The sequence below is a fragment of the Vicugna pacos genome, chromosome 26 (assembly GCF_048564905.1).
Source record: "Vicugna pacos chromosome 26, VicPac4, whole genome shotgun sequence".
NCBI lineage: Eukaryota > Metazoa > Chordata > Mammalia > Artiodactyla > Camelidae > Vicugna > Vicugna pacos.
Window position 1 is genome coordinate 9,434,543 of NC_133012.1, and position 21,742 is coordinate 9,456,284.

Below are 21,742 nucleotides of genomic sequence, written 5' to 3' on the forward strand. Positions count from 1 at the left end.
TGTTAAAAGGTACTCCAGAATATCATTAGAATATTTATTACTTACTCCTCTTCAGTAAGAATTATTTCTATTCTATCCACTGTCTATTTTCAGCACTTAGCACAACTCAAAGAACATTATTAGATGGCTATAATTAACAATTATTTGTTGAATAAATGCATACAAAAACTTCCTGTAATGAGTCAGCAATTCAACACCAGCTTGTCTTCCCTGATGAATTATAAAAGTCCAAAGAAAATGAATCTGAGAAATATAATATCAAAGCATAGAAAAGAGCACATGAGAAAAGGAAGAGAAAAGCAAGAGTAACCATTTTCATATAATTTTTCTAACAGATATCAAATATGATGGGTCTTATGTAAAATGTTTTCTTTTTTAAAGGGGAAAATGGAAAGTAAAAGAAATAATAAGATTACAGTGTTCTACGGAAGCACTCCTGACCCAGATACACTCACTCTTTCTTTGAACACAGTATTAGTAAAGCACGTGAGTCGTGAAAAACACACGCACGCACGCACCCCAACCCCACACACACTTAAAGCACGTCTTGGTCTTGGCATGTAATTTCATTACTTCCGTATGGTTCCGTGAAAATCTTGGCTCTTTTTTTTTTTTTGTCAAAGACTTTTATCTCTGCTTCTGTGGCACATGGCTCTTGGATGGATGACTCATGTGCATATTTATCATCTTTTGTTTGCTTGTTTTTAATTCCTCATACTAACAGGACACCACCTGCACATGGCGCTTTGCGCGAGATCATAAATCAGAGCAGTCTCTAGGAGGTGGATATTATTTTCAGAAAACTCTTCTGACTCATTCAGATATGCAAACTTTTATGCTGAACAGGGTTCTCCAGAAGCACGAGCCTCAGACTTCGGAAAGCATCACAACCTCTATGTGGAAACACAGATGGCTAGGCCTCATCCCAGAGCTTCTGATTCAGGAAGACTGGGCAGAGGTCAGAGGATCTGCCAGCAAGCTTCCCACTGAGGCTGAAACTGCTGGTCCAGAGACAACACTGTATCTTATATATTCCGAGGAATAACAAGAGGACAGATAACATGGAACTGAGGGCGACGTGTGAAAAATAACTGATGTTAAAAACATATAGTAAGCGAAGTCAGTCAGACAAAGATAAGCACTATATGATGTTGCTTGCATGTGGAATCTAAAAAACACAACAAACTCGTGAATACAACCAAAAAGCAGCAGATTCACAGATCTAGAGGACAAACGGGTGTTGTCAGTGGAGCGAGGGAACGTGGAGGGGGCAAGACAGGGATGGCGGAGTGGGAAGGACAAACTGCCGGTGTAAGATCAGCTCAAGGATGTATGCACAGCACAGGGAATATAGCCAATATTTTGTAATAACTGTAAATGGGAAGTAAGCTTTAAAAATTTTATTAAAATTTTTAAAATTTTGAATTAAAAAAAATAAAACATGTTTAATAAAGTTTGTACTCCTTAATTTTGTGTTTGGGCAGGGGTAAGGAGAAATCGAAGGAGGACAAGGATGGGAAAGACATAGCTGATACAGTCATGGGGCATTCGTAGGCACCCCCACCAAATGCCAAAATGACATGGCAAAGAAAGACATAACCTATCCTTTAAAGGATAGGCAATAAGGTTAAAAATGTTTCTTAACTACCATACGGATTAAGACTAGCTTCCTCCTACACCCGTAAGTTTATGCCTAGATTGAGTTTCAACCAACTTTGCCGGGCACTAAAAGTTAAAAAGAGGAGGTAGGTAACCCTAGAAAACTCTACAGCACTGGGCTAAGATAAAATAAGCAGCAGTTGTAAAGGAAAATCTGCCTTAAATGACGACCGGTCAGTCACTCATTATCTTTTTTGACCCTGACTTAGGAGGTTCCAAACGAACATTTCAACCATCAGAAGCATCTCTTAGAAAATGTCTCATGGTGTTCTAACCCCTCCCATTTACTACTTGGACAGATTTCCAAAGCATATTTCTATCAATCATGATTTGGTAGTACTTGAGATTTTTTTTAATAAAATAAGCATAATGATTTAAAATTTCTTCATCTCAGATTTAACCTGGGAACTTGTGGATATGCCAACGCAAAGTCCAAAGCGTTGCAGGACAAAGCGTAAAAAGCTTGAAGAGGCTCACTGAGTCAGCCTTCTCTCGAAGACAAAAGTGATAACAGCTCACTTGGAGGAAACTTTACTATGGAAACAAGCACTTGAGATTTATGGTGTATTTTTAAACAAGTAGGAGCAATTGTCAAGAGAGACTGGGCTCTATTACAAATCAGTGATTTCCCAAGCAGCGAGTGACCAATCCCCTCCTCTTCAATATCCTCAAACACATTATTTTTTTGCTTTAATAATACTTAGGCATTAAGAAGAACGGAAACACCTGGAGTTGATTTTAACACGACTTTGCTAGCCCAGGGTAGAGTCCAAATCTCGTCAGGCTAAATCTCACCCTCGACCTACTAAATATGATTACCAGAGCCCGGCCACTTCCCCACGTCCCGCAGCTGGTCCCCTCCGCCCCCACCCCTCAACATCACATGTCTAGAACTCCAGCCGCAGCGAGAGCGCACGTTGCCAATTCAAGTGGAATCACAGTGTCTTCAGCTGACACTCAAAAGCAGAGACGCCTGTGTTTACTCCTGCTAACTGTGGGTCTGCGCCATGCACACGTCTGGAGAACATGACGGGGCACTCTCCCTGGGGATGGCCCCAGGGAGCCACTGCTGGAGTGAAGCAGCAGCAATGTCTACAGCAACAGACCACACACGTTTACTAAAAAGAAGTGAGGGGCACATGGAGCTTGTAAGTCCCAGGCAAGGAAGGAAGTGAAGCACGAGGCCCGCCTGTGGAGACGCCCCGCGGCACCAGGCTGGGAGGCCTTGGTCAAGTCACCTAACCCTCCGTGGCTTTTCTCTTGAAAATGACTGGACTATACCAGCAACCTGATTCCTTGATGCATTTTGCAAAGTCTTGCCCCTTCTCTGGTAAACTCGGTAGTAACCACGGCAGTTACATTCAGTGAGATTTACATCTTGTCCGATTATACCTTGAGCCACATTTTCCCCTCATTTCACTGAGGTCTTCAGGACTGACCTTTTGGTTTATAAAGGCCATTCCTACCTCCACTTGAGGCATTTCCTAGAGATCTCCTTAATTAAAAATGGACCAGATATGAGTTTGCTTAGATCCTAAAGGTTAACAAAACCAGTCAGTTCATCCTCAGAATATTACCTTGTGGAAGTCCCTAACTTGGGGACTCTTCAGGCTAACAAATCTCTTGGGAGGCACTAATATCGCCCCGAAGTTTTTAGCTTCTTTCTGATTAATGACTTTCTCTTCTAGAAATGGAGGGTAAGATTTTCACAACTAAAATGCTGAGTTAAATGTAACAAACATCACCTTAAAAGGATCTGACAAGACAGAGAACTTTTGGACAAAGTTTGAGGAAAGTATTGAACCCAGGAAATACTTGGGCAACACAACCACATTTCCTTTAAGGGCATTTGCCCACCCCCGAAGTGGAGAGTCTCATAATAAACCCTCTCCAGATTAAGCCAGGAAGCCAAAGGGCTATTCCTATGAAGGATGCCCAAAAAGCCACACCTACATGTAACCAAAACAAAAACCAACTCTTCCTTCAATTCCAGAGAACTAAGAGAAATTGTTTTGACCCTGAGACAAGCAGGAAAGAAAAGCTGAAGCTAAAGACAGTCTCTTGAAGCCCAGATAAGTAAAGGAAGAGGCCTTGGAACCTCAGGCTATGAACTCAGTAGGGTCCCAGATATCCAGCAGGAACAAACACAGGCCTCGGCACACATGCCTGCACTTTCATCCTATGTCTTGAGACATGCTCCAGATCATTTTTTTGCCAAACAAGAACGAGCATAGAGTCAGAGACAACCAAGCACAGAAAGAAACAGGCCTTGACTGAGAACCAGCATATACTGAAATCATCACACACAAACGATGAAATAAGTAAGCTTACTCTGCTAAAATAAAGAAAGAAAAAACTTGAGGATATCTTCAGGGACCAGGAGAATATAAAATGTAGAAGATCTGTAAAGGGGTCAGTCAAATAAAACTGCCAGAAAAAAAAAAAAAGAATGGAAATGAAAAACTTAAGGGATGACCTTAGCAGCAGACTGTAGACAGCAGAAGAAACAATGAGTGAAGTGGAAGACAGGTCAGAAGAAATACAGCAACAGAGTGAGACACGTGCTGGGAACTTCGAAAGAGATGTGAAGGGAACGGATGAAGGTGAGAAGGTCCAACATACTTTTGATTAAAATTCCAGGAGAGCAGAGAACAGAATAGAGGAGATCTTTGAAGAGCAATGGGTGTGAATTTCCCAGAGTAAAGCAAATGTACAGGTTCAAGAAGCCCGATGAACCCTGAGTATGATAAAGAAAAAGGAATCCACACCTAAATCCATCACATAGAAACCAGAAAAGGAAAAAAAAAAAGACAAAATCTTACAAGCATCCAGAGAAGAAAGGCAGATTATTTTCAAGGAGTGGCTGTTAGAATGACAACTAACTTCTCAACAATTCTTGATTGATTAAAGTACACTGACAACTCACTGCATCTTGGTTGTAGACCAAACTGTAGATTTTATCTAATACCATAATTGCATGCTGACGAAGCCTTTTCTCTGAACTCTTTCTCAAGGTGGTAGGAATAAAGAGGTTGTAAATTTCTGAAAATAATTCTGAAACCTTGGGCTGCTTTTAGCTTTATTGCCCAATACTGTGGTAAAGCCATGGTACTAGAAATAATGGTGCTGGGCTTGTAAGTTTTATCTGTGTTAAAATGTTCCCACCAATCAATTAAAATTCCTTCCTGGAGCTGTGCCACAGAGAAAGAGAAGAACAAGTGGAATTGATTCGCTCCTGGTAGTCAGCAGACCTCTAGGTGCTACACTCACCTGTGTCTCTGGGCCACAGATGAAGCTCTCGGTGCTTGCTCAATATTTTTTCTCTTAAGTTAGTTCTTGAGAAATAGGTTTTCTTTCACCTACTTCTCCTCAGACCTTTGATTTGCATTTTATAGCTTATCAATAAATCTCTAATTATGATTACGAATTGCATTAAGTGCAGAGAACACTTTAGGCTTCTGTGTGTGGAACTCAGTGACTCTGACGTTAAACAGGCAGTTACGATGACTTGTACACATTCACAATGACAATCACAACGGCTTAATCCACTTCACTGAAAAAGCAGTCTGATGCTTTTCTAATATTTGCTTTCTTAAGAGAAGAATACCAAACCAAAAAAAAAAAAAAACAGAGGAGACTAGATACATTTGGGAGTCTTCATAATACAAAGCTATGAGGTATCTTGATGACAACTCAGTTCCTACAGAGAAAAGATATGGGATTTTAACGTAATGTTAGCATTATTCTGTTAAGATGATCAACAAAGTTAAAACAATTTCTTGAGGATTTTAGTCCAGGAGATCATTTCTGGAAAATCAACAGAGTCTATGTCAAAAAAAAAAAAAAATGGAGGCAATGTCTTATATAGAAAGGGAAAGATGGAGAAGAATCAGAATTAAATCTAAAGAACATACAACACTTAAAATTCTATAAATTTTAAAGCAAAGACGTTGAGACTTTCTCAAAGACTCTGTCTAGGCTGTACTTTTTTTTTTTTTTTTTACTGCATCACACACTCTGGCCCTCAGTTAAATCCTATAAACTCTACCTGTACCATATGCTTTCTAGGAACAACAGCATTAAGGGTATCAGAGATCATAATTCACAGCCAGTACCCAGTTTCTATTGGGAACTTCACATAAAAGCCTTCAGTACTAGTAATCTATAAATATATCTATTATCCTGTTGTGTATTTTCACTAAATAATTCACATGCCTAAACAAGTCTCCTAGGTGTTTCCCAAGATAAAGTAACCACATCACTCGCTCACCCCATCGAAAATTATTCTGTAGAACAGCATTCTATGTTTCCCTCATGTAACGAGTTTGTTATTTGCCTAGACCTTGTGTGACCACTATTTCTCAAATACCCGAAGATTCCCGGAAAGGTGTTCACTCCTTAAGCCTCTGAGAGAAACGGACCAGGGAAGCGTTACACAAAATTTTTCAGGACAGTCTTGCAGAGACCACTAACGAACAGCATGCAGATTTTGAATCATAGTTTTCTTCTACCTCTAAAATGCTTACGCTTCATCTAAATCAATCTCCTTAATTGTTAGAAGAGAATGTAAAATCCAGAATTTTAAAAGATGGTCCAAACCATACGAATGTAGTGTGTTCTCCCTCCCTCTCTTTCTCTCTCTCTCTGTTCTGCCAGCCTGAGCAGAGCCCTTTCCACACCAGCACACACTGGGGCTCCTTCACCACAGCTCGTTTCCCTCTTCCTCCATGAGGTGATTGCCTGTTCTCCACTTGTCCAGACTCACACACACTCACACACACACAGACACACACAAAGCCAGGCCTCTGCTCTCCCGCCCTCCCGGCCAGCAGGCTTCCCTGGTTACCACCAGGGAGAGCCCGTAGCCCTGCGACTGGCTGGGAATCAGCACTGTCTGCCCCCCCCCAGCCCCTTGGATGGGCTCCAAGTGAACCCTTCAGTCCTTTCTAGCCACTAATTAAGTCCCTCATTAATGGGGCCAGTGGAATATGAATCAGCCAGCTTGATGCGTTTCCACCACCCTCAAAGGATCTGCATTGTCCTCAAGGCAAGCCCCTCCCTGCTACAACCCGTAGAAGGCCTTTCTTCTCTGAAGCCCCAGTTTGATGACAGTTCCCAGTAACTTTCAGGACCCCGTGGGAGGCCCAGACAAAAACCACAATGTGTTGAGTCTTGGGACCTTCCTTTCTTTTCGGATGCTAGCCACATCCTACAGATGAAGGTCTGGACTAAATCCTCATCCTATAAGGGGGTTAAAAATACCAACTGCATCTGTCATTCCTAGTATCTCCCTCCTCTCCCCTCAAAAGGCTAGATAAATAAATATCAATAAATCTCCTAATGCCAACTGGACTACCACTCTGGAAATGCAATAATGCAGTAGGCGACCTTTGACCCCTAGGTCTCTGGGTCAAAGATAATTCGGGTTGTTAGTGATAGAATGTTACCGTGATCAGTGACTGGTCAGTGGCTCACAGATGCAAGAGAGTGACTTGGTGGTCTCAGAGCAGCTGTCAAGGCACAAGTGTTCATGACTCTTTTTGGCACGTACATCATTTCTACAGAGAACCCAGAGAGCCCACAGAGATCTTTCTTGTTGTTAGAGCCTTTTGCATTAAGGTGTCCGTGCTAACAAAGATTCAGAGGACGGAGACAGCTCACGTCCACACCATGCATGAATTCATGAATTCAACACAGACACCCCCCCCCATGACTCCCATCTTCCAGGTTGTGGCATTTGGACTACTTACTTCACCAGTCATCTTGTCAGTCAGTATTTATTCAACCCACTTAGGTACCAGATACCGTAACAGGGAGCAATTAGGTAGAAAGGTTTAGCTGATTTAAATTTACTGCAACCCTCAAAATAACTAAAATCATATCCATGATGTATCCCAAGTTATGATTTGATGACACAGAAATATCTGTCTCTTTCTTGGAAGCAAAACACCTAAAGTACTATACACAGTATAAATCTTAGATTTGAAAGTGTAGCATCATAGTAACTAAAATCCCCACCCTGAAGTCTGGATGCCTGGGTTCCAACACTGGGACAGATATTCCTGCTGGATCTTGAGGTTTCCTCATTTTAAGCGCTGTGATTCTAGCCTAAGACCTCCAAGATCATCATTTCAGTTCTAACATGCTATGATTTTCCCCAGGGCTACTGTAGTTGTATTGAAGAGCTTACTATTTAGGTGGCATTAATACTGTTTAAGATTATTTTCATTACTTACCAGGAACAGTTGTCATTGATTTATACGACAAACTCCTAATATAGCAAGCATGGTGTTCCAGGCAGTGTTCTAAGTATTTACAAATATTAACTCCTTAAATTGCATCCAGTTTAGTTTCTTAACTGTCTCTATGCACTTAAGAAAAAAATGTAACAAAAATAATTTAGGGTTAGCAAGAATTGTAGATTGAACAAACCTCGAATTCTTATTCATTGGTCTGTATAATTAAGCACTGATTATTACTTACTGAGAGCTTCAAAATAAAGTGTGCAAATTTAAAGCAGCAAAATAATGAAGGGTCAATTTAGGAAAAGACCCCTGAATCGCTGGTGATTTGCACTCAGAATTTCTTATTAACTGACAGTAACACAGTAAACTACTACCCATAAACTCCCACAACTGACAGTTTAACGCAAGTAAGCAATATACCTTCATTCATTCAATCACTGAATAAATTCTTAAGAACAAAGCTATGTTCCCATCTCTGTGCTGACCCCTGGTGATAAGACAATGCACACAATAGGCATGACCCTGCGGGTTCACAGTCCCGGAGACATGAACTGCTAAAACGTGCAAATACGCCCACCTAATTAAAAATTGCTCCAGGTGAGGACAACAGTTTATTCTCTAAGAATTAAAATCGTAAAAGTGACAAAATAAAATGCTCAAAATAAAACTGAGATGGCTTTAACCTCTATCTCTGCAAACCAAAAATAAAAAACAAAAGACTACGGTTCCCTGTGACTGTACATCAATAAAAGCAAACAAACAAAAACTGGGGCTCTGTAAACAAACAAACAAAAACCAAAAAGAATAAAGACATTAAAAATAAATAAAGTAATCAAAGTTAATGAAATTGTCAGATAAAAAATAGTCAAAGTATGCTTTTCATTTTATAGAAAATAAGACGATAGAACGAAGAAAGTTACCTATTTTCTACACACATTTGTAGCTGTCCTTACGGTTTAACAACACCACATTTATAACAAATCCTGAAATACTTATAGGACTAGAAATCACGAATACAATCCTATAAAAAGTAAACCTATCTGACCGTTTAAAAGGTAACTGCAGTCCATTTGAAGTATAATTATTTATTAATAATTTTTGTAAGTAATTGAAAAGAAAGTCTGTTCCCATAGAAAGCATATAACCACATATTAAGGCAACGTGCGAATTTAGTACTTAGACCCTTGCGTATGTGTATCAATATGTAATCATTTCCCTTTCCCGTTTCTTATTTCCTCGAGAGACCAGAAATAGAGTAACTTTTTCCATGAAACCATCAGTTCTTACTTAAGTAAGTGGCCTTGAGTTACGAATGCACCGTGAAACATGACAATTCAAAGGATGTCCATTACTTACTTAATTTGTCAAGGGAGTTTTCAACCAAGCACCACTGTATTCATGATCAAGAATTAGATTCTTGTAAGTTCTGAGTCGGGAGTATTGGTTCCTATTTTACAGGGAGTTGACATGTGAATGCTAGCCAAACCCTGTGAATCTGCCGAAGGCTGACTGCTCCCTGTGAGTGGAAGTGAGAAGTGTTAAGCCCACTGCGGGAATGAGTGCATTGTTCTTTTACAAAGTTGTGACTTATCTTGCACAAGAGCAACAGCCTTATTCAAAAGCTTTGCCATCCAGCTTCACAGAAACAAATCCCCAAAGGGCATCTGCAGTAAGGTCAGCATCACATACTTAAAAAGACAAAAAGAACGTTCAGATCTCTGGCTGCCTCTCTCGGGGAATTCTCTGACATCAGAAGGTGTAGGTGCCTTGGAGGTTTCCCAAACATGCACGGGGAGATGCAAGTCTCTGGAAGACAGTTGCCAGGACCCTTCCAGCCACAGGGAGTTTGAGTCCCACACTGATGGGCTCAGGGCGAAGCAGCAAGGTGGCTGCATCCTCCCTTTCCACTGGGACGTGGAATGAAATGAGCTACCCTCGGTGGAGGGAGCAGGGGAGCACTGAAATCCATCTTCACCTGACAGAGTGTGACCGCAGTCACCAAATTCAGATGTGGGGCTTTCCCTGAGCCTTGTATGTTTGCTGACTCTGTATTCTGTGATCAGTCGCATATTGTAAGTGGTGACACTGTTTCCCCAAGCGCAGTCCCACTGAGAGGCTCTCTTGGTAAAAGGAGTCTCTTCTCCATTCAGTCTGCAAGGATAAGGAGTCTGCAGATGTCTCTGGAGCTCTACTCTCAATTCTGTCCCTTAGCTTCTGCTAATTCTTAGAGAAAAATAACGGCCTTTGTCTCACCTGCCTTCCTAGCGTGGATCCCAGTCCTTTTAGACGAAGCATAAATAATAAACACAACACTTAAAGCACTAATGTTGCGTCTCAAATATCAAAACATACAAAACAACTATTTCTGTTGGCATTCCTCCTTCCTGTCAGGTTAAGGGCAACGGAGGACATGCAGTATAACCAACATGTTACAGCAGAAAGCAAAAAACAACCCTTCGGATGCACGTCTCCCATTTCTGTTCAGTTTAATATATGGAAAATTATGTATTTCATTTTCTATTCAACTCACTATCCCAATAATTGGTTTTCTCTTGACAAACCCACCAGCTCATTTCCATAATTCTTGTGTGTATGACTCTTTCCCAAAATGGATAATGCATGAGCTGCCCCCCCCGCCCCCGCCAGGGAAGATTCCAAGAATACAGCAAGGTGACCTCACTAAGACGAATTATAATCACCATCTCTTTTCTGTACTCGAACTAATCCTTCTGGGGGCCATATACCAGACTTCAACATTTTTCTCAAAAAAGATGACAATAATTTTCACTATTACTACTATTATAACTGTCCATAAAAATCTACCATTTCACAAGCTTCAAGGTAGGCTCCCCTTTTTCATTTATTTAAAAACCATTTAAAGTGGAAAAGGTAGAAAATCCTATCATTTCAAACAATGCAGTATTGTGCTTAACACAAATACTGTCATTCTGTTGGCAGAGAAAAGGGAAAATACCAAAAGAATATAAAAGCAGGTTTACTATAGATATACAAAATAATGTCAACTTAATAAACAAGTGGAAAATTTCAACAATGAACTTACACACAACACAACATAATACGCTCCAATTAGATGAGTTAATAATTACCATAATCTATCACTGTAGCTCAGGAGACAAAACAGTCAACAAACATATACAGAAAAATGATTCCCAGTCATTTATTCTGTAAATATTTGTATACAAAGTACTCTCCTAGGCACTATCCACAAAACAAAGTTACTCTTGTTCGTTAAGATATGGGAGAGTAGGAATGGGAAGGTTACATCTAAAGAATTAATTGGCATGTATTTTAAAAGAAGGGTGTGTGTGTGTGTATTATTAAACATAGAAGCGCACATAACTTCTTACTGCTTTGCTCTGCTAAATCATCACCACCAGTGTTCCTCCATTCTCTAGAAACGAGTGTATCTATAGGCCAACGTTCAAGCTAACTCAGGTTACCAATATACAGCTGCTCTTTCCAGAAATGTGTTACATACGTGGCATCCAACTCTCACCAACAGTCCAAAGCCATAGAATGTATATGCTTAATAAGTGTTTGATATGTGTTATCAAAAACACGAGAGTTATTTACAAAGAACCTCTGTGTGTAGGACCCTGTGGAAAGATACACAATATTTATAGTTATCGTCTGAGGGCTTAAAGTTCAGACAACATTGACACAGACATACGCAGAAAGAAGATGGTATTAGGGGAACAAACATGGAGAAACTGATTAGATTTTATTAATATTTAAACTCAATAAAACTGATCGTCCAGTCCTTATTCTGTACCCAGCACAACACTCAGCACAACTCCTTAGAACAACCACATGAATTACGTAATATTATTTCCCACAGTGTATACCTGTGGAAACTGAGGCTTACGTAGTCGGAGTCACTGTCAGAGTTCCATCAGTGGGAGGTGGTACAGCCAGGATTCACGACGGCCAATCAGAGGACAGAACCAGAGCCTTGCCTTTCAATGGCTGCTCTGATCTAACTAAACCCAGCACCTCTCATTAAGCCAGGCCACCAAGCAAGCGTCCCAGAAACCTATTCTGAGTGCTGCCCAGAGCCAAATTTTCATGTTGATGTGGTCTGAATCGCACTATCGTCAAACACAAGAGTTCTCATTTGGCCTGCTGGTTAGGAGAGAAGAGAGCTGATTTTTCTTTTTATTAGCCGCATTCAAAAAAAGCGTTTTTATTTTTAAGCTGAACAGGCCAGGTAATTTGGGGAGAAGCAAAATACTGCTCAATTCTGGAGCGCTGCTGAAAGTCAGGATGTTGCAGGTTGAGAGGGGGCGGGATCAGCGGCGTCAGGAGTGGGACCACACCCAGGAGGGCTTGAATCCAGGTGTGTGCTGTTTTGGGAGGTTGGTGGGGGATTGTTTCATCCCAACCCCTGTGGAACATGTAGATGTGGATTCAGAATGCCACCCATACTTTGTACTTCCTTCATTGAAGCGGGTTTGGAGAGATGATAACAGAATCACCAAATGAGGATTTAAAGCGTTCATCTGGCTTTCACTGAACGGCAGAAATGCATGTTTTAGCTCAACCCGAACTGAGGTCACAAATGGATATGACATTGGCCTCCATCCAAAGAAGTCCTCCTGCTCTACACTCTCTCATTACATAAATGTGTAAAACAAAGACAAAACTTCTCTGCTATTTAAGTATCTGTAACCATTAATATAGTATACACTCATAACTGGAAAGTCAACTTTCCAAGTTTGGAGGGGAAGAGAGGGCAAAGGAAGTTCCACGAGAAATTTTTTTCAGACACTAAATCATGTTAAACATAATACAACTGTTCACGCTGTAGACACAAAACTGCAGTGTGCTGTGTCCAAAATGATTTCTCTCACCCTGCAGCCTCCTTCACATCAGCCACCATTAGAGCAAGTTACCAGGCCTCTTCAGCTCCCCCACTGTCCTCCAGTATAACAGAAAGTCCACAGCACAGGTCAGGAGAGGGGAGAAGCCACCTTCAGGGATAACCAGAAACTCTTCTAAGTCCTGGTAAACTTAAGAATAGAAAGAACACTCACTTTACAAAATACACCTTTCTGAACACCAAATAGCAATGTATGTATGTAAGAAATACATCAGAAAACTCTCTTCTCATGACCCTTAGTTTTCTTTTAAATACCTGTTGACCAGCTCCTTCATTTTTTCCTTCTTTGGTTTTTGGATGCATTTCTTACCAGCTCACATGTAAATGTGATTTCCTGCTGTTATATACAAATGAAAAATTTTAAATGATACACTCATCAGCTAAGATCAAAAACTCTCTTTAGAGGCGGAGGGTAGAGCTCAGAGGTAGAGCGTGTGCTTAGCTTGCATGAGGACCTGGGTTCAACCCCCAGTTACCTCCATTAAAAAACAAATAAATAAAATAAGTAACCCTAATTATGCGCCCCCAAAAGTTTTTAAAACTTTCTTTAGAGCTTTAATAGAGAAATGTTCTATACATAATTAATAGTCTAACGTTGCCTTGCATAAAGTTGAAACATTTTTTGAAAAAAATCATAAAATGTGTAGGAATTTTAACTGAATTCTGGAGTCCTTAAATATAAGACATTTCAGTACTCAAAACATTTTGCTATCTGTAGAAAATGTATTTGTTCTGAAAAAAAAATCCCAATTAAAATTTGGACACTTCCTTTTAAAGATTGTCTTTATATTTACTATGGAATAGCTAAGGAGACTGTCATTATCTTTTAAAAAAATGCAGCTTGTCTTTACAATTGTCAGATTATATGTAATAAACAGATGAGTTACAATTATGAACACAGATATATATGCTTTTAAAAAACTGTCTTTACCTAAATTTTAACCCTACTTATAAAGTAATAGAGGCCACTCCCAATGAGTGCATTTTCACCTGACAATAAAATTCACACTTCTTAAAACTACTAGAAAAAGTGAATTGATGGAGTCCTGTGAAATTGAGTGAAGTTTGTAAAAAATATTATTCCATAAAATAAGGCCAAGATTATTCGTCAGTCACCAACCTTTCTTACTCACATCTCTGCGGAAATGTGGTGGGTGAGATAAAGCATCGTAACAGTTTGCTAACAGGTCAAATAAAAATCCAAGTTGCATGTTGTGGTAGAAATGTACCCCTTTCTCTCCAGAGGAACACTGCTAGTTACCCTGGCAGTCATCCTCTATGTAGAATTCATTTTATATGTATATCATATGATCTCATCTATTTACTGTAGAAGATGCCACTGGTTCAATGACTTCCTAGCCCAGATTCCTTTTATACATCACTTTAACCTCATTTAATTAACAAAATTTCTACGATGTTTTTCGAAGTTGTTATTACCATGTTTTTAAAAATACCACGTAGAGCATAAAGTCAAACCACTGAAGAGAGCCCGAATATTAAACTACATGACACGGACAATATTCAGTCATGTATGATCTACGGAATCAACAATTTCTTTTGGTTCAATCTAATAAAACACCCCCTGCCTCTCACCATCGTGGAAACTAAAACTCCACAGCTGCCCAGAGGAGCCAGCTGCCTGCCGACTGAAGCTACGAAACGGAAGGTTTGGGACACTGTCACAGAGCAAAGACTGCCTCTCATCAACAACACCTTTCCTGGACCAAAGCAATGTGAACACTATTGCCCTTTAGAAAGAGAAGGGGAGTAACAGACGGGGAGTAACTCATGATGAAGATGACCAGTGGGGGAATAAACCATGAGCAAGCAACAGCGACTCTGTGATGGTGCTATTCTATTAGCCCATGATCCAAAGGAATTAGTCATTCAAACCCATTTTGAAAAACGTGTAGCTCAGTCAAAGTAGGGCTCTCAAACATGTTAGCTAGGGTTTAAGAATATGGTATGAACACATGAAAACAGACGTCTTCTGTAAAGATCCTTCGTTTAATTTTGATGTGTTCACGTTTAATGTTCCGATGCCATAGTGAAACTTTTAAATATGACTAAATCTCTTTGCTGGTACTGCCCAAACTTATTCAAAAGGAATTGCTCCAAGGAGCAACTGAAAGGTGCTTGTAAGATGCTAGGTTCTCTGGGGAAAGTTTGCTGGTTAAATGTAATCTCACAGACGTGCCCTTGCAAGTTGACAACTGCACTGTCATCCTCAGAATGATGTTTCGGAAGGTTCTGATTCAGAGTTCTTCTGGAACTCGGGCTACTTGCTCTAGCCGGAAAACAAACTCCAGTTCAGGTAGTGACTCTGAGGAAATCGGGGGCCTATTCTTTCTCATAGATTGCCCAGAATATCGAAGTCACTTAAGAAAAGAAAAAAGGAGTCATTCTTTGGGGAATAGCAGTGTGATGCACTTGGAGCACCCTCTGGAGGCCAGAAAAAGGTGACACCAGTGAGACGAAGAAAGAAGAGAATTCTGACCATCTCTGGCCTTCCAGAGGTGGAACTCTACATATTCCACTTGAGTTGGGCTCAAAAGTATACTTAGTCAATCTTAATCAAGGCTACACAAGAAACATGCATACTAAATCTATGGTTTACAGATGCAGACAGAATAAATCCAAGGTATATGTAACAATATTTTCAAATAATTTCATTAAATTAAAAAAAAGAAAGAAATGCACTGATCAGCGTATCTTCAGCCTGCATTTCTAAATTCTTTGCAGAATCAATTCAAGAGACATCTTTTCATATTTAGAAGAGAGGGACGTGAAAATGTGACATTTTCATTCACAAGACGTAAGTAAACAAGGTTACATAGGGTATTACTAATTGTCAAGCTTCAAAGGAGCCACCTTTATGCATATTAAAACTGAGATAAATTAAGCCTTTTTTTTTTTTCTTCTAACACCTCAATTTTTCTAAAGCAACAAACACTGACATCTATTGGCATTTTGGTAGCTCGCTTTTTAAAAATCTATTGAAACCTGTGAAAGGGCTACTTGCAAAAAACATGTGTAGGGTTAGGATGAATCTACAACCCACTCGTTCCTTTGAGGAAATTTCATTTTATGTACCTGATAGCATACTGACTAGATGTTCCTTTCTTCCGGTTAAGATAAATCAGCTTGTAAGCTAATATTATATGATTTAAGTTTTTGTATTTTCTGTTTGTCAAGAGGAGGACTCTAGGGTTAACAAAAATATCAGAAGCCTCTTTTTTCCGCTTCTTTGAACAAATAAAATCACTCACCCTGAATACTGACACTTGGTTTGGTTTTTTTTTTTTTTTCTGTCATAACAAAACAGGATAAACCATCAATACTGTTAATGTCAAATTTAACTTGTTACTTTGAGAATGCTAATAAATCATTGATTTGGTAAGAACCATACTCCCAGGACTTTAAGCGCTACCTACAGCCATTCCAGTGAGGATGGGGAGGGAAGAAGATACTGAGAAATGTAGATTTTTAAAAAATATTCATTATTTTGTTTATATTTAGAAACACCTGCCCGGGAGTCTATGAATCTTGCATATACCTTTACACTTGCTACAAAGATAACAAAGAGCATGTTAGTACACACTTTCCTTTTCAACTCCTGTCATTTGTACTAGTCCCCAAACAGGAGACTATGCACACATTTGATATAACAAAGGTGGGGTTAGGCATATATTCTTCAGTGTTGCCAGACAAGGAGTCATGTTTCAAAACCTTCTTATAGCTTGAAACCTCAACATTTTTCTGCCAGAAATAAAATTATGCTTCGCCTCACTCTACTTTCAATATTTAGACTGAATTCAGGACTTTGTTTCGTGAAACATACATGCAGTTATGGTATTTGACATGTTTATCCCCTTCTCTCTGTATTTACAGGTAGTCAATATTAATATTTATGCTCACTCCCATCTTAGGCCAGCTTTGGATTATTTTTTTACCATAAAAGGTAAATCTGGAAAACTTTATCAAATATCTTGGCAAAGACACAGACGGTTTGTTTCCCGGGTAATTTTACGAAGAAAGCTAACATTTATTGGGCACTTACTCCATACTGGGCAACGTTCAGCATGCTATTATCTCGTTTAAGTCTCATTATAACTTTATGATAATACTATTATTATACCAGTTTTACAAATAAGGAAACAGGCGTGGAGGGACTGAGTAACTCTGGCATGACGGTACAGTTAACGAGCAGCAGAACCAGGATTTAAATCCAGGCACTCTGGCTCTGGATCTAAGAACTAGGTATCCTGCCTCTTGCCACCTAATAGTGAGGCATTTTCATACTTCCTAAGGGACAGGCGATACAATACACAAAGCAACTGTTACAACTGCCCAGAACATGGTGGGACAGTCAGTAAACAGTAGCTGCTTTATGAATAAGTATGCAAGTGTCCAGCGTAGTGCCTGGCATGTAGTAGAGTGTTTACTGCTTTCGTACTGGTTCCATATGTTCTGATTACCTACATATTGCATGATTTCTTCTCTCCATTTTCCTAACAGGATCATTTTTATCATTTTGCAGATATGAGAACAGTGTCCCAAGCTTCTCCCCCCCTTTTTGCTTCAAAGCCATTCTTCCAAATGAACCTGACTTCATGTCATAAATAATATTTAATGTTGTTAATAATTACATAATCTAAGTGGTTATGAGTAACCGGGTTAAAACAGATCACTGGGCACTCCTCCTGCTCTGTAAACACTCGGTGCCCCATTAGCGACAGGGCATTTTACATCCAAGAATGTTTACAAGTGCTCCAGCCTGGGGAGCCACTTAGTTAGCAAAACAGGTGGGTGATGTCACCCGGGGAGCACATGGTGGCTTCTACCCATTTGGGATACTTAGTGTCTCAATTTTTCCACCACTTGTACTCACGGACGCCCCTTCCTCCAGGGAAGAAGGGAGACCCACTCGTCTAGAACTGAACTAGGCTTGATAATGAATTGGTTCCAGGTCATTTAAAGCGGGGGAAAAAAAAAAGAATCCTGAGCAGTGTTTTAATGAAAGAAAAACATGTCGGTAAACATAGAGTCATAAAAGCAGCTTAGAGCCAAATACCAAAAGGCAAAAAAAGCTCTGGTTTTGTAATTCAGGCTTCAACAGAAAAAGTTTGTTGAGTGAATCAATATGAAGAATCTAGACCCGGGAAGTCCAGCATCTAAGAGGTGCAGGATGTTGCAGGGCCCTTGGTATGTGGATCTGTGTTACAAAGCCCAGGATCATGCTGAGATTTTTTTTTTTTTTTGAGCAAAGAGGAATCAATGACCCCAAGGGCTTGGGACCTATTAGAGCCATGATTATGGACCAGATAATTCTGCTGAACATCTGCAGCCCCAATAGTGTGCAATTCAATATTCAGTTAATTGTATAAAAATGCGATGCTATGAGACATAGCTACGTATGTATCACATATCAGTCACACGTGTCGCATGAAAGTTAAAGAAAGCTTCTCCCTTGGAAATAGCCCTCCAGCAGATGTTTATTCCTCCGCATGGGACACAGCACACAGCGGGGCTGGGCGGCTGAGTTCTCTCAGCCTTATCTCTCCCCCGGCTGTTGTGAAGAAACGTTATAATATCCAAAGAGAGGCTTGGCTGTTGCATGTCTGTCGTGTAGGACATAAAGTTTCAGTGGCTGTTTTAAGAAAGTTGGGATTGGAGGGCACTAAGCGGGAGCTATTTAAGAGATGGGTGTCCTCGTAAGTCCTAATTTGAGCTGGTATGCCAAGTGGCAATGCTATATTGATGGCTTTTAGAGGTCAGTCCTCTGAGGATGCCTGAGGACTAAAGGGTGCAAAAAAGACTGAAAAGGAGGTATGGGTTTCTCTCACAGACCATTATGTCTATCAGTTATGTATTCTCCTGAGACTGGGAAAAGGACATTGACACCATTTCAAGGAAAATGACAGGAAGGAAAGAAACAGTGATTTCAAAGCAATACTATCCAATGCCAGGTGCTTTTATATACAGGAGGTTTCAAATTGGTCATTCTTCTTGAATCAAATGAAGAATAAATATTCTTATCTGATTTATAGGGTTTAATAAGCACGAACTGCCTTCCTCCCCAAGAAGGATAACCACCTGATGGAAAAAAGACAAATACACTAAAAACTAACCTAGAGTCAAGTTCACCACAAATTTTCTGGGAAGGTAGTAAACAGAAGGTCACTGAAAGATGCCAATCTCTCTGGTTTAGAGTCACAGCTGTGGGACGGGAAAGTATCACAAGGCAGCTCTGAACTCTGTGTCATTAGAGAACAGGAGGTGGTCCCAACACAGCTGCCCACCTAGTAGATAAGATCTGCAGGGCACAGAAGTGCCTGTTTGCTCTTAAAATCTCTCCCTGGCCCCTGATGGGTGCTTATCTGAAATGCCTATGCTAAGTAAGGCACTGCTGCTATGAAGCCTTGACAAAATGCAGACCTGTTACCTGAAAGTAATGCCACTTCAGATCACCATTCCGTCCTTAATTCATCAGACCACCTCCAGAGGACCAGAGAAGCTTCTGCAGGGAGAGCGTTCCCGGGCAGGACAGGACAGCACTTAAGGAGCCCCAATAACTCTTTACAACTTTACCACTGCGATTAGGTCTAAGATCTCCTTAATTTACTATGATGACCTTTGAGAGGACAATAGAGAAAGTCATTTGGGGAAATTGCTAATCCAGCCCCCCATTTCACCTCTTGTTGAATAAAATGCTATATTCTATCTCCAAAACATAGGGGAAAGTAAGCAAAATTTTAATACACCTTCATGAGGGCTAAATAAAGGTAATTTAAGGTGAATCTGATCAGCAGTGTCTTATTATAGAAGCATGCACAGGAATGGTCAGTGGCCAAACAATTACTCTCTGTTCAACTTGTTTTGCTCAAAACCTGTTTAAGGTGTGTGCCAATAAGCCAGGTTCTGAAATGTTCTCAGGGATGCCAATAAGAGGACTAGGCAAATCTTGTTTTCTTCCTGCAAGGGATAGGCAAATACTTCTGTTATCTTCCTCAGCCAATGTACTACCTAGTGCTATTGAATTAATTCTTCAGAAGTGCTTTACGAAATGTGCTGGAGGATGTTCTAATGACTTAAGGTATCTGGATCAGTTAACAACTGGGAATTGCAGCAGTAGAAAAAGGCCCTTCCTTATCTTCCTCCTCCTCCCCTCCATTTTTTGTTTTTGTTTTGTTTTAGTATCTTCTTCACTCAATCACTCATAACCAAGTATTTATTTGGGGTGCCTCCTCCGTCCAAGATAGTGCCTGAAGCATCAGCCCTTCTTAGGGAAATATAAGGTAAAACTGTCATTCATGTCCCTGTTCTGATTATCAAGTACTAACTAGATTTGTCTCTGGAAAGCCTCAATCGCCATTTCATTCTATCATATAAGCAGTAAGCAACTGGGTTCAAAACTTCAGGTGAACTTTCACTTTTGAGTATCTCCTGGGAACACAAATTAACCATATTTATCAAGGACGTCCTGAAAAACAGAACTGCAAAGCCAAAAGTTTGAGAACTTATTTGGAGCTGACCATTTCCTGGCACTGGGCTGGATTTTTATCTGCTTCGCTGACCTCTAGGAATCCCTCTCAGCTGATGCACTACCGCAGGGCTGAACCCGGGTGAGCGGCCGCACACACCGCGACCCTGCACTCCCTCCCCGGGGCCCGGAACGCAGATGCGCGCCTGCTCGCGTGGCTTCTCTCTCCAGAGCACCTCATTCTTCCGAGCCAGGCACTCCGAGGGGAGCCCCGTTCCCGCTCTTCTCGCTAGAGGGCAGACGGGGCCCGTGCAAAGCGCCGCTGGCGCGGGACGCGCGCGCGCGCGCCGGGCCTCGGCTCCTGCACTCCGGGTCCGGCCCCCGGGCTGGGCTCAGCGGCGGGGCGCGGGGCAAAGGCCGTGCCAGGGAGCGCGGCGCGTCGCGGATCCTCCCCCGGGCGCGGGCCCGGCCGCCGCCCCTCACCTTGCGCGCGGGGGTGCGGGCGCCCGAGTAGGGCTGGGCGCCCAGGTGAGGGGCGGCCCCACCGAGGGCGAGCACCGCCCGGCCCCGCGGACGCCAGGAGGCAGGGCCAGGCGCCCGGAGCGCAGGGAGCGGGCGGACGAGGGAGAGGCGACGGATCCGGTGGAGGAGAAAGAGAAGGAGGAGGAGGAGAACCGCGGAGCCCCGGCCGCGCGGCGCACTCACCTGGGCTCGGGCCGCCCGCCCCGGGCGCGGGCTTCTTCCCGGAGCCTCGGTCCTTCTTGCCCTTCCCCTTGCCTCTGCCTTCTCTGCGCTCCGACATCTCGCCGGAGAAGTGCACGCTCTGCGCGGACGGCTCCTGGCGACGCGCGACAAGTTTGGTCCGAGGGCTGCGGTCGGCTTTGGGAAAAGTTTCTCCCTCCGGGGGCGGGAGGAGAGCCAGCGGCCGGGCTGCGGCGCGGCTCCGCGGGGGCGTCTCCTGTCGCCGGCGGGGAGCGCGGGGACGCGGCGTGCGGTCCGGGCCACCTGGGACGGGCGGGACGCTCCGTCAGGCGGTCGCGCTCGCTCTCGGGGCGGCTCCCGTCGCGCAGGGAAGTCCTCGGTTCCCGCCGCTGTCGGCTCCTGCCGCGGCCTCGGCCCGGCGCGCTCGCAGCCCGACGAGGGAGAGGCGATCACCGTCCGGCCCGGGCACCGCCGCCGCTCCGCTCCTGCCCTCCGCGCGAGGCCGGAGTTCCGACAAGTCGAGGAGAACTCCTCGCCGGCTCTTTTCAATTGCCCCACCGCCACCACCTCCCTCCTGCAGGTTGAAGGCTGGCGCCTCCTTCTCGCCCTCCCCTGGCCTCGCCCCCTCCCTCGTCCCCACCACACCCCCACCCCGAGGCGCGGACACGCCACCGGGAGGAGCCTGGGCTCGGCGCTCGCGGGCGCAGCCCCTTTCCCTCCCCGAGCCCGGCCGGGCGGGGGGCGGCGCGCGGG

General features: G+C 42.4%; 1 protein-coding gene across 7 annotated transcripts in view; it reads right to left on the reverse strand.

Annotated features, from left to right (window-relative positions):
- NRG1 (neuregulin 1) overlaps window positions 1-21,742 on the reverse strand; it is an 885,407-nt gene that overhangs the window by 174,539 nt on the left and 689,126 nt on the right. For 4 of the 7 annotated variants that reach the window (XM_072950312.1, XM_072950314.1, XM_072950311.1 and 1 more), the window contains exon 1: window positions 20,993-21,123. The exons of the other annotated variants lie outside the window; for them this stretch is intronic. In XM_072950312.1, coding sequence (XP_072806413.1) covers window positions 20,993-21,089 — 97 coding nt within the window. In that variant the 5' untranslated portion in view covers window positions 21,090-21,123. Of the gene's footprint in view, window positions 1-20,992; window positions 21,124-21,742 lie in introns of those variants that run through there. 7 annotated transcript variants of the gene reach the window in all.